General features: G+C 42.2%; 1 protein-coding gene across 3 annotated transcripts in view; it reads right to left on the reverse strand.

Moving 5' to 3' along the window:
* Positions 1–7,240: 7,240 nt before the first annotated feature.
* The window catches only part of SQOR (sulfide quinone oxidoreductase), a 49,878-nt gene continuing 43,345 nt past the window's right edge, over positions 7,241–13,773 (reverse strand). For all 3 annotated transcript variants that reach the window (XM_045449844.1, XM_045449845.1, XM_045449846.1), the window contains 3 exons: positions 9,175–9,242; positions 8,715–8,893; positions 7,241–7,559 (listed from right to left, as the gene is read on the reverse strand). In XM_045449844.1, the coding sequence (XP_045305800.1) occupies positions 7,502–7,559; positions 8,715–8,893; positions 9,175–9,242 (305 nt within the window). In that variant the 3' untranslated portion in view covers positions 7,241–7,501. The remainder of the gene's footprint in view (positions 7,560–8,714; positions 8,894–9,174; positions 9,243–13,773) is intronic.

Below are 13,773 nucleotides of genomic sequence, written 5' to 3' on the forward strand. Positions count from 1 at the left end.
TACCTACTTCCCAATGTTCCAGGAGGCACCAAACTTTCTGTGAAAAGCCAGATGGTAAACATTTTAGGCTTTGAGGGCCACGTGCAGTCTCTGTCACAAGTGCTCAACTCTGCCATTGTAGTGCAAAAGCAGTCCTCAACAATACATACACAGAGGAGTGTGACTGTGTTCCACTAAAAGTTTATTTATAACAACAAACAGTGGACTGAATTTGGTGCACAGATCCTAGTTTGCCGGCCTCTGCCATCTTCAATTTCTTTCTGCCTGAACTATTTATACAGTGGTTTCTGTTTGCCTAATGCAGTTCCCTAAATATCCATGAATACACTCCTTCCTTAGTGCCTTAACTCAAGCCGTCTTCATCTCTTATTAAATCCAGTTGACCCTGGCTTTGGTCACGTCATCTGGAATCTTCTTCTCCATCCATACCTCACTCATGCTGCTACAATTAATTCCCTGCCATTTTTATGTCAACTCCTCCAATGTCTCCCCACCCCTTTTAGTTTACCTTGTGTCAGTCAGGGTCCCAATAGGAATCAGATGACAAGGTTTAGTTAGGATCATTCAAGATAGGCTCATTTACAAAGGTGGCCTGGATTAGGGGAGCCACAGGCACAGTGGAGTCATTTGGGGTTTGTATCCATAGGGGTGTTTCCACCTTTAGGCCTGTGGGGACTGTGCAGGAGTGATCCTCAGAATGCAAAAAGAGAGTCGTTCAGAAAGACCAGGTTTGGAGTTTTTGTTTCCATGTTGATTTTTCTTAACCTAACTCTTCTCAGACTAGTACTTTTATAAAATGCAATCAAAATTTATTAGAAGAAAATATGATATTTGAAAACACATAAAGTACAAGCTCAATTTTTTGTTATTAGATTCAACAGATATAAAATATCCCTGTCAAATTGCTATGAAAGTTTATAAACTCTTACTCTCAATTTCTGTTATTACCTCATCATGGGGCCAAGACAACCCTGCAGAGAGGGAGCCAGAGGAATTAACTCCCAACCTTACTTTCCTCCCTCTCTCTCATTCCCTACCAACAGCCTTCACTGGCCAAAACCAACCAGAAACCAGGCAGCAGGAGAGACTTTTCACACAACCCATGCCACCCAGTCTCCTAGGGCCGAGGTGACGGGTGGAGCTGGAGGAACAGAAAGCAACACAAGGAATCCCAGCTTGTGATGAACACTGGGTGTTATATGCAAGTGATGAATCACTAAATTCTACACCAGAAACCAATTTTACCATATATGTTAACTAACTACAATTTAAATAGAAACTTAAAAGGAAAAAAAAAAAAAAAAAAGAAATCCCAGCCCTGTCACAGAACTAGAATAAACATTCCCAAAATGTGTATGGAACCACAAAAAAAAAAACCCTGAATAGCCAAAGCAATCCCAAGGAAAAAGAACAAAGCTGGAGGCATTGTGCTTGGTGATTTCAAACTGTATTTCAAAGCTATAGTAATCAAAATAGTGTGGCATTGGCATAAAAACGGACACAATGCAACAAAATAGGGAGCCCAGAAATAAACCCACACACATATCATTAAATATCAACAAAGAAGCCAAAAATGTATAATGGGGAAAGAACAGTCTCTTCAATAAACGGTGTTGGGAAAACCGGACAGCCATATACAAAAGAATGAAACTAGACCACTATCATACACCACACACAAAAATTAATTCAAAATGGATTAAAGACTTGAATGGGGGCCCCGAAATCATAAAACTCCTAGAAGAAAACATAGGCAGCAAGCTCCTTCACACCAGTCTTGGTGATGATTTTTTGGATTTGACATTAAAAGCAAAGGCGCCAAAAGCACAAATAACAAGTGGGACAACATCAACCCAGAAGGTTCTGCACCAGCAAAGGAAACCATCGACAAAATGAAAAGGCATCATACTGAATGGGAGAAGATATCTGCAAGTCATAAACACGATAAGGAGTTCATATGCAAAATACATAAACAACTCATACAACTCAATAGCAACAGAAAGAGAGAAAATCCAGTTTAAAAATGGGCAGAGGCTCTGAATAGACATTCTTCTAAAGAAGACATATGAATGTCCGACAGACACATGACAAGTTGCTCAACCTGACTAGTCATCAGGGAAATGCAAGTTAAAACCACAATGTGATATTACCTCACGCGAGCCAGAATGGCTACTATCAAAAGACAGTAACAAGTGTCATGGAAAACCCCACTTCTCCCAGGCAGGCAGGAATTCCTAGTCTAAGGCAAAGCTATTTCTGAGTGCTTCATTCAACTACCAGAGTTAACGACAATAATAATAGCTTCTGTCCATACGCCAAACTGCCAAAAGCTCTACCTTGATTCTTTTAGCGCTTACATCAATTCTGTGAAGTAGGTGTTACCACCCACTCTACAGGTGACAAAATGGTGATTTAAAAGCTTGAGTTGGAGGGCACTGTGGTAGGGTTCCCGGCCCTAAGGAAAGAAAAAAAACAAGCCTCAAGGCAACCTGGCTGTAGGCATGCGTGACAACATCCCTCATGACCGTGTAACGTGAGACCACTTAATCAGACCGCATGTTTGTGTGTTACCATATATGGGAGACAAAGAAGTAAAAAATAGGTAGAAAACTACACCATGTGGCCTTCGGGGCTCAGTTTTCCAGGTATGAACCCAACTGAGCGGTGCTGGCAGGAATAAAGTTACTTCCTGGAAAGAAAAGCCTCAGTGTCAGAAAGAATCCTGCTACAGCATTTGGGTAGCCCAGTCATTAAGCATCCAACTCTTGATTTTGGCCCGGGTCGGTCGTGATCTCACAGCTCATGAGATCAAGCCCTGCACCGGGCTCTGTGCTGACCGTGTGAAGCCTGCTTGAGATTCTCTCTCTCTTTCTCTCTCTCTCTCTCTCTCTCCCCCCGCCCCCCCACCCCCACCCCCTGCACACTCCTTCTCTTCAAAATAAATAGATAAATGTTAAAAGAAGAAGAAAAGAAGCAGCAGCAGCAGCTTGAGTTGAATGCTGAGACACTGAATGGGAGGGCCAGTGAATGGGAGGGCCAAGACCCAAATCCAGGTCTGTGGTTCCAAGTCCTGCGTTCCACTGGGCTGTCCTTTGAGAAGATCTGAAGCCAGCTTGTGCCAGGGCAGCACCAGAGAGCCTACCTTTCTGCAGCTTCTGCCCCACTGTTGGCCTGTAAGGCGCCCCAGATTGTATCTGAGCGATGCAATCGAAGGAGTTTTACCACATGCAAACATGGAAAGCTATAACTTAATTTAGGGTCGTTTGAAGCATGCTCTTCTCCAAGGAAGTTAATTTTAAAAATCAATATTGAGAGAGGGAAAACTGCCCAGTATTTCACCATCCATCTTTCTCAACTGTCTTTTGTTATCTTTCTATCTATCTGTTGCAAAGTATTAACCTTCACTTTCTCCAGCTTACAGACAAGCTATCTCCTTAGCTAATTGGCAGTTAACCTAACTAGAGGGGTACCTGGGTGGCTTAGTCAGTTGAGTGAATTGACTTCAGCTCAGGTCATGATCTCAGGTCATGAGGCTCCTGAGGTTGAGCCTCACATCCGGCTTTCTGCTGTCAGGACAGAGCCCACTTTGGATCCTCTGTCCCCTTCTTCTCTCTGCCCCTTCCCCACTCATGCCCTGTCTCTCTCTCTCTCTCTTTCTCTCTTTGAAAACAAAAAAAAAAAACATTAAAAAAAAAAAAAAAAAAAACCTAACTAGAGAGACTTGGTTTTCATTAATCCATCCAAAAAGGCTCATCTTACCCAAAGCATTTCTCTTGTTCCTTCCTTCCTTGGACTGAAAGCTCCAAGTTCCAGTTCCTTGGACTGAAAGCTCCAAGTGTGGTCTTAGGGATGAATGGAAGACACTATTTTAAAATCAGACTGGAGTGAGGGCACCTAGGTGGCTCAATAAGTTAAGTGTCCAACTCTTGATTTCAGCTCAATGTCACTGTTGATGAGTTCCAGCCCCGCATCAGGCTCTGTGCTGACAGTGCAGAGCCATCTTGGGATTCTCTCTCTCTCCCTCTCTCTCTCTGCCCCTCCTTCTATCTCTCTCTCAAAAATAAATAAATAAACATTAAAAAAAATGAGACTGGAGTTATCCAGTGCATGAAAACAATCAGAGAAGCTATTCTTAAATATTGGGTTACAAAAGCCACCTTCCTCAAAAAGAGTACTATTTCATGTCTTTGATAATTTTGTGCATAGGATTATTGTAGGATTATGTGAGAAAAGTATCTAGGGCTGACTATAGCCCAATACCCTACTGGGCATGGCACATAGATTTATTACATTAATTAATTAATTAGCAATTTTCTTAGCCAACACAAATGATACAAATGATCTGTGCTCCTTGAGTAATTAATTACTCACCAATCTCCTACTCCTCTCTGTAATCAATCTCTAGGTCTTCAACACATATGAAGTATAAAACACAAACAGTACTTTGGAGTGTGATTCTTTTTGTTTTCAGCAAGTTTATATGTGGTAATATTAGAGCAACAGAGAAAAAGACACTAAGACATTATTAGTTGTTATCACTGGAAGATGGATTTGGGCTAATTTTTATTATTTTTGTTTATCTCTGTTCTCCAAATTTTCTACAAAAGTTAGGCATAAGAAAAAAGCACTAAAAATGTCTTTAATACCAAAAACATTTACTAAATCTGAAACCATGTTCCCCCTGGTGACTTAAGTCTCATTTCCCTCCCTCTACCCCAGTGGTCCCTAAGCTGCCACCCCAGCTCTATTATTACACCCATAGCTCACCCAGGGCAGGAATTTCAATTCCCTAGAAGAAGCTCCAGGAACAAGGGGAGGGGACTAAGGAGAGATTTCTCAAGTCATTGGTCCTAGCCCGAAAGGCATCAGCCTCTGAGTCAGAGGCCCCACCAATGGAGAAACCACACACCCTCGTCTCTATCCTGGTCTTACCCCCCTGCTGCCTGATCCCAATAACTGGAGGCAGTTGAAAGGGCAGATCCCTCCCTTGGCCAACCCCACGTTTGTGGTTGAGATAGTCTTCAAAGGCCAAGTTTTCCTGGACTTCTGGCCAGTAGCGGTTACTGCTCCCTCCAGCCTTGGCAATAAATTCCGCCCAGCTAATGCGAATCCAGAAGAAATCCCCTGGTGCTTAGAGGTTTATTCAGAATGCATGATCATAAACAGACCCAGGAGGCTCCAGTTCACCTTGCAAGAGATTTCAAAGAGACTTGACCTAAAGCCTCAGCTATTCCCAGAATCCCAGCCCATTGCTAAACACGCAGAAACCGTCTTCACCAGCATGTTTGTCTACAACCAGGGAGAAAGTAATGGCTGGCTCTTCCCAGGACCTCTTGGGCATTGCAGAAGAAGGTCATGTGGGATGAATAGCCCCCAGCTCTCCCTGACTTGCATGCCTTGTGAGAATGGGCAACCCTTCAGGAGCCAAGCTGCGGCCACCTCAGGCCAGGACTCAGAGTACAGGGCAGAATAATCCCACCACTGCCTGTTTTCACAAGCACGATGTGAACGTAGCTTTTGTGGCTCTCCTCTCCCATTCTAGGACTGGGGCAGGGCTCGGTGGGGAGAGTGTTCCCAGGAGCATGGTCAATATATTGTCCAGACAGGACATTTTGGAATGAAAGGGGCACTGGCAAGATAACAGATGTTAAATAGGAATATTGCAGACAAACCAGATGTGTGGCTACCACAGAAAACATCTTCCACTCCTATTGCCCGGGCTCTGCTGAGGGAGTGGCACCCTGTTCTCTTTCTTCAGAACTTGTGCCACTGAGGAAAGTCTACTTTCCAAATCAACCAAGGCCTCATCCAGCAACCCCCTGGCATCCCAGAAAGAGAAGAGGGAACTATCACATGAACCACAATAGTGTGGGCAGAGCCCTCTCTATCTGGTTCACCACTGCATCCCCTGGGCCAAAATAGTGCTCGGCAGGTAGTAGGTGCCCAGTAAATACTTGTTGGGTTAATTCACCAATGGCTGAGCAGTTTCTCAAGTCATCAGCAGAACTCCAGGAAACCAGAGAGACTTGGCAATCCCAGATAACACTGTTGCCTAAAGTAGGTAGCTGTTTAGGTTTGAACTCTGAACTGTTGTAAAAATCTAAGGTTTTGCATAGACTGCTATGCATTTCCTTTTGGTGGAGTTTATAAATAAATATAAAATGTACAAGGCTTTAAAATACCAGACTGGGGGTGCCTGGGTGGCTTAGTTGTTTAAGCCTCTGACTTCAGCTCAGGTCATGATCTCACAGTTCATGAGTTCGAGCCTCACATTGGACCCTCTGCTGTTAGCACAGAGCTTGGTTTGGATTTTCTGTCCCCCTTTCTTTCTCTTTCTCTCTATCTCTCTCTCTCTCTCAAAAATAAATAAACATTTAAAAATGAAATGAAATGAAATGAAATAAAATAAAATAATAAAATAAAAATAAATACCAGACTGAACTGAAACTAAGTTTCCACAAGTAAACCAATTGAAAACAAATGATTTTGAAGCCACTGCTGAACTTCAAATAAATGAACTACTTCCTGCAATATTTCCAATGTGAACTCATTCAAAATTTTACTGGCCAAATTTGGGACTGAATCAAGCAAATGCTCATCACACACATCAGAATTCCTCTAGTCCCATCCTCATTGTGCATAAGTTCCCTGAGAAGCAGGTGCCATAAGAGAGTAAGATTTGCAAGAGGTTCAGTGGGGCAAAGGTCTGCAAAGTCTAAAGAAAAAGGAACAGAAACAGGAGAAGCATGGAGGGCTTTCAGACCATGATGCAGGTGGGACACCTGGGAGAGGAAGGGGGGTAGGTAGGAGGGTCAGGGAAAGAGAATCTCTGATGACACAGTTCTAAGAAAGCTTCAGCCAGGTTGATGGGGAATAACTTGGAGCCAGCTGCCAAGTAGAAGAGTCCCACATTCTACAGGAATGTGCCAGCATCACATCAGTCATTAACCAGGAGGAGGTATGGCCTCAGCACAAACATGGCGGCCGAGGAGAAGGCAACAACCACTATGCCCCTGCTGAGGAATTCTAAACATCACATGTTCAGGGCTCTCACACACACACCATTTGAAATAATACTCTCCCTGGAGTGACTTTGTGTGAATCCAAACAGGGTCTGGCGAAAATGCATCAGCCATCAATAGAACACTCACAGTAGGTAACAGGTAAGCTCCCACCAGCAACTTTCGCTCCTAACTGCTGTAACTTTTCGTTCTACCAGTCAAGATAAAATTGTCTCATAGAATCTCAATCAATGGCAAGCTTTTATTTAAAAAATAGAAATCTAATCTTTCATTTGAATATTTCTGAAGAATCAAACTCATCCTGGCCATATCACATGGTAGCTGTCCAGAGGCACTGAAAAAGGAGGCATTTGGTCACCATCACCCAGCAGTAAACTCTTTGCACAGAGTTAGGTTTTAAGTTCTTCATGCTGCTCTTGGTCAATCAATGACTGTGATTCGGGTTCAGAAGCCATCCAAGGAGAGCAAGGGTTGAGCCATCCTTAACTCATACCCAGATGGAACAACTTCCGCAGAATGGCTGGTCCGCCCCAATAACCCCTGTAAGAAATGACATACGGAAGATTTGTTTCAGAAAAGATGGGGGTGACTTCAGCAGCAGAATGTTGAAAGGGAAGCCAAGTTGCTCACACAGCTTGCTTCTCAGCACATAAAGCAAGACTTGTCTAGTGAGGTAGAAAGATCCCATGATCATGAGGGGACAACATACTTTGGATCCTGGCTTTGACACTGACTTGCTATGTGAGCCTGGACATACAGACGCAACTCAGCAAACCCGTATGAAGCCTCTGCTACATGCAAACTGCAATCCTTTCTACTCTCATTTGCTTGTAAATTAAGTATAGTTCAGGATTTCTCAATCACGGCCCTACTGACAATTTGGACCAGATATTTCTTTGTTGTGGGACTGACATGTGCATTTTAAGATGGTTAGCAGCATCTCTGGCCTCTATTCACTAGATACTCACAAGCATCCCCTCCAGTTGTGACAATCAAACATGTCTCCTGATATTGCCAAATGTCCCCTTGAAGACAAAATCACTGATATACATATCCTGACTTAACTATCTCTTAAGGGTTTGGACAAGTGAAATGAGATTGTCATTTTTTGGACCAAGAGAATCTTAGTTTTTATTACTCTATTTACTTATTGAATGCCTACTATGTAGCTTTTTACATGTCATCTCATTGATCTTCATCCTGTGAGGTAGGCAATGTTAAGTTCATTTTGTAGATGAGAGTAGTTAAGCAACTTGCCCTAGAACACACAGCTAGTAAATGGCAGAAGCAGGACTCAGGGCACAGGTCTGACTCCAAAGCTTTTGCTCTGAATCACTATGTTTTATTTTTCCTAGAACACACACACACACACACACACACACACACACACACACACAGAAGGTGTCAGATGAAAAAGTACTTGACATGTAAAATTGATTTACTATTATTATTATTATTATTGTTGTTGTTGTTATTAATCCAGTATCAAGAGAACACAGCTAAGGTTTCAGATCCTTCATAGGCTGCCATCACAAATCCCTAAGAAACAACACAGCAAAGCAGATCCCCTGTGCCATTTCTGCCTTGGGTCATGATGTCTCCTGTAGCTTGAAGGCTTCCTTGAGACAACCACCCTGCACAAGGCGGTGCAATATGCCAAAAGGCGTGTCTCTCTACCCTAGGCGATGACCTTACCTTAGCATCATGTTCCAATACAGGAAAGGCATCAGGTCGGCCTTCATGAGGTACATGGAAAGTCGCTCTTTGCTCTGGTCAAAGGGGAAGGTTTCCAGCGGCTGAGCGTTGTAGTCAAACTCCGCAAGAATCACACGGTTGTAGCCAGTCACCAGTGGACACGAGGTGTAGCCATCATACTAAATTTGCATGTGAGACTGAGTTGGAAAGTGGCTCTTTATCTGGCATTATATAATACTTCAGAATTTATTATTTACTCTAAGTAATTACGGTTTTATGTTTTTGAATATTTTTGTACAGTGAAAAAATGGAAATTATATAACAAAAATATACTGAGGACAAAAATTAAAGTGCCCATATTAGAGAAACCTATTAAGGAAGTGGCAGAATTGTGGGAAAACACTGCTTTCAGGCAGAATAAGAGATAATTCAGACAGTGGTTCTTACAAGGCATACAAACCTTCTTTGTTGGTGTTTGACTCTTCATAACCAGAGAAATTGTTCTGTCCAGTATTCCTGACTGGGCAGCTATAAGAGAAATGGAAAAGTCAGAAAAGTATAAGCATCTAGGTTTTCCAAGAAAACTAATTTGCAAATAAATGTAGACAAATTAAGAAGCCTCCATTCCCTATCCCTCTAGATTTTTTCATTGTTTTATTATGTTTAACTTTTTAAAAGTTTATTTATTTATTTTTGAAAGAGACAGACAGAGAGAGAGATAGAGAGAGAGAGAATCCCAAGCAGGCTCCATACTGTCAGTGCGGACAAAGCCTGATGTGGAGTTTGAACTCATGACCATGAGATCATGACCTGAGCCAGATGCTTAACCGATTGGGCACCCAGGCACCCCGGCACCCCTATCCCTCTAAATTTTAACTAGAACATGACTCATCTTACCACTTGAAGTTCTCGCTACCAGGAAGGGTTCTTCAATTCATCAAAAGCCTACACAGATGCCTCTCTAAGTCTGAAACTCAAGAGCCAGCTCTCTCCAAACAAGAAAACTGTTAGGGTGGCCCTATCCCAACCACAGACCCCCTACTCCTAGGAGTCAATAGTTGTCAACTTGGTCTGTGTGTCCAGAATCCCCTAGACTTTCATACGTTCCTTTGTTCTTGTTCAGACAGCCTAGATTGCCCCAGGTATATTCAATTAGGTAACACAGTGAGCTTTCCTCTGTACTAGAGCACAGGCTAAGTGCTGGACCTTTGGCTAAGGACCTTTGGCTAAGGCTGGACCAAATATAGACAATTAGATAGGTAGATGGATGTTTTTGTTTTCGATGGTAAGAGTGGGAGACTACTGTTTTTACTATGAAAATATTCAAACTCTTATCTTTCTTGTTTCATCTATCCCATCATAGATGCTACTTTTATTTTCTGGAGTATTTTCAGAGCAAACATCACAATTTACCCAGAAATATTTCTGTGTATATCTCTGATATATGAGGAACTTTTTAAAATACAAACACAATAGCAATTTTTAAATACAAACACAATTCAATATACCTGAATTATTAGCAATAATTCCTTAATACCATCTAATCCCAGTCTGTGCTCAATTTTGAATAATTAAGACTGCCCTTTTAAAAATACAAGCAGTTTGTGTCTCTCGAGGTGGAAAACTGGATTTGCTTTTGAGGAAAGATGGATTAGATTTATATTGTATAATACTCATAAAAGCAGTTGTTTTGCAATCCCCAAAATCAGGAGTCAACAAGCTTTTTCTGTAAAGGAAAATTTTACACCTTGTGGGCCAAGAGGCAAATATCAAAGATATTAAGTAACAAGAGAGAAAAAAAAAGTTTATTAACAAAATCCAAAATATAACAATAATTTTCTGTAATACAGGTCTACTAGTAAGAAGAATGAAATTCTTTTTTCTGAACCTCAATGCTCCCTATCATAAATTGATTATAAATGTTAACCAGTAGAAATCATTCCTAGCCAGTTGTACAAAAACAGGAAGCAGGTTGCATTTGGCCCACAGAGTATAGTTTACTGATGCCCAAATCAAAAGAGCAATAATTTTTTTTCTCGAATGAGCAGTTTCAAAAAAATGAGGAGTAAATGATTCCGCTTTAAAAATATTAACTGGCTGTCCTCATTGTCTTAACATCTCTAAAGATCCTATTTCCCTTTTGGAAAACTTTGTTCCCCTTTGAGGGCCGTACAGAGTTTAGAATCTTAACTGAGAAGTTCCAAAGAGGTGCCTGCAGCAGGGCATTAAGATCAACGAAGAGGAGAGAAGATGTCGGGTGGGTACCAGTTGCCAAGAGGTTGGGACCCAGGAAGCAGTCACTCTGTCCAGGTATGTGTGTATGAAAGGGTATGTGAATTGTTGTGCACTTTTTTCGTGTATTATAATCCCCTTTGGCTATGCCCAAACCTTCATTTAACTTTTGTTAATGCCACATCCTGGTCTTGGCTGTGCTGTGGGTAATTAAGGGAGAATCTTGGGAAAGAGAAAGAGGCATGAGCCACAGGAAGCTAGATTCAATGTAGCAAGATGGGGTGTCACCCACAGTAGCATAGTGGTCTGGAATGAGGTAAAACACCTGTCTGGGTAGCGAATAAAGCCAAGGATGGATTAGTAGAACTGGTGAGAGCATTGCCAGGGATACTGAGAGGACCCAGAGAAGAGAATCTAGTGAAAAACGTAGATCTGCTTGGGGAACACTGGGATGTCTGTTATTTACTTCCTGAAATGTGAAATGACATAAAAAAAAAAAAAAAAGCATTCACTACAGCACTGTCTGAAATACAAACGGATTGGAAACAATGTAAATACAAATTAAGAGTAGACTCGTTAAATAAATTCTGGAGCAACCACGCAATAGAATACAGACTGGAAAATAACAGGTAAAAACAATGGAGATGCTCTCTACATGGTCAGGGGGAACAAGGAAGCAGAACAGACAGATGCAAGACAGGGCGGGGAGCAAGATTTTTCACTTATAACTTTCCATTTAATCAAATTTAATATTATCTATTCAGAACGATGAATGACATGTGTTTGTTTGAAGTAGGCCACAGACTGGCTAATCTGGGCCTCATATGCATCCACAGGTATTTTCTTTAAAAAAAAAATTTTTAATGTTTACTTATTTTTGAGAGAGAGAGAGACAGAGCACGAGTGGCGGAGGGGCAGAGGGAGAGGGAGACAGAATCCGAAGCAGGTTCCAGGCTCTGAGCTGTCAGCACAGAGTCCAATGTGGGGCTCAAACTCACGAACCGTGAGATCATGACCTGAGCTGAGGTCAGACGCTTAATGGACTGAGCCACCCAGGTGCTCCCACAAGTATTTTCACCACATAAATTCAGCAGACTTACAAGAAGATAAAAGCAAATGGAAAGCATTGTCTCACAGTCTACCTATAAGTCACAAAGAGAAAAGATACCTTTACGGTGGAGAGAACTAACGGTCGCTCCTTCACCCAGTGATGAAATCTAGCCTCACCAAGGACAAGACATGCTAACAAGAGGCTCCCAAGGTGATGCAGTGGGAGGCACACAGCCTCATGTACAGAGGGTCTTACCAAATGGATAACCTGAATCTAATTTTAAGAAAGCCACCAGGGGCGCCTGGGTGGCTCAGTCAGTTAAGCATCTGACTTCTGCTCAGGTCATTATCACATGGCTCTTGAGTTTGAGCCCCACATGGGGCTCTGTGCTGACAGCTCAGAACCTGGAGCCTGCTTTGAATTCTGTGTCTCCCTCTCTCTCTGCCCCTCCCCTGTTCACAGCGTGTCTCTCTCTCTCTCTCTCTCTCTCTCAAAAATAAAGAAACTTAAGAAAGAAAGAAAGAAAGAAAGAAAGAAAGAAAGAAAGAAAGAAGAAAACCAGCAGAAAGGGGAACCAGAAAGGGGCACCTGAAAGGGGCACCTGGGTGGCTCAGTCAGTTAGGTGTCTGATTCCTGATTTCAGCTCAGGTCATGATCTCACAGTTCATGAGTTCAAGCCCCACACTGGGCTCTGTGCTGACAGCACAGAACCTGCTTCAAATTCTGTCTCTCTCCCTTTCTTTCTCTGCCCCTCCTGCTCTCTCTCTCTCTCTCTCTCTCTCTCCCTCTCAAAATAAATAAAAAATAAACTTTAAAAAAAAAAAAAAGAAAGAAAACCACCAGACAACTCTAAATTATGTATGTTCTACAAGACAACCAACCTGGTCTCCAAAAATGCCAATGTCATGAAAGTAAAAAAATGTCCGAGGGCCTGTTCCAGATTAAAGGAAACCAAAAAGACACAACATCCAGTGCAGTGTATGGCCCTTAACTGACTCATGGATTTAAGGGAGGGTAGGGGTGGGGGTAATAAAGGAGAACTGGAGAAATCTGAACTGGAATGTATATGAGATGATTATATATCATATAATACAGTATTCAATTCCTTGGACATGATAATGGCCTTGTGGATATCGAGGAGAAAGTCCTTTTTCTTAAGAAATACAATAGTATTTGGGGGCGAGGTATTATTGTCAAAAATTGCTTTCAGGGGGCGCCTGTGTGGCTCAGTCGGTTGAGCATCCCACTTTGGCTCAGGTCATGATCACATGGCTCATGAGTTCAAGCCCCACGTCGGGATCTGTGCTGACAGCTCAGAGCCTGGAGCTTGCTTCAGATTCTGTGCCTCCTTCTCTCTCTGCCCCTCCCCTGCTCACATTCTGTCTCCCTCTCTCTCTCTCAAAAATAAATAAACATTAAAAAAAAATTTTTTTAACTTGCTTTCAAATGACTCAGCAAAAAATGTACATAGAGTAATAAAGCAAATACTACAAAAGATAATAATTGGTTAATATCTGAGGGGCCTATGAAATTCATTGTGCTTTCTTTCAAATTTGTCATAGGTTTGAGATTTTTAAATTTTTTTTTTCAACGTTTATTTATTTTGGGGACAGAGAGAGACAGAGCATGAACGGGGGAGGGGCACAGAGAGAGGGAGACACAGAATCGGAAACAGGCTCCAGGCTCTGAGCCATCAGCCCAGAGCCTGACGCGGGGCTCGAACTCACGGGCCGCGAGATCGTGACCTGGCTGAAGTCGGATGCTTAACCGACTGCG

The sequence above is a fragment of the Leopardus geoffroyi genome, chromosome B3 (genome assembly GCF_018350155.1).
Source record: "Leopardus geoffroyi isolate Oge1 chromosome B3, O.geoffroyi_Oge1_pat1.0, whole genome shotgun sequence".
Taxonomy (NCBI): Eukaryota; Metazoa; Chordata; class Mammalia; order Carnivora; family Felidae; genus Leopardus; species Leopardus geoffroyi.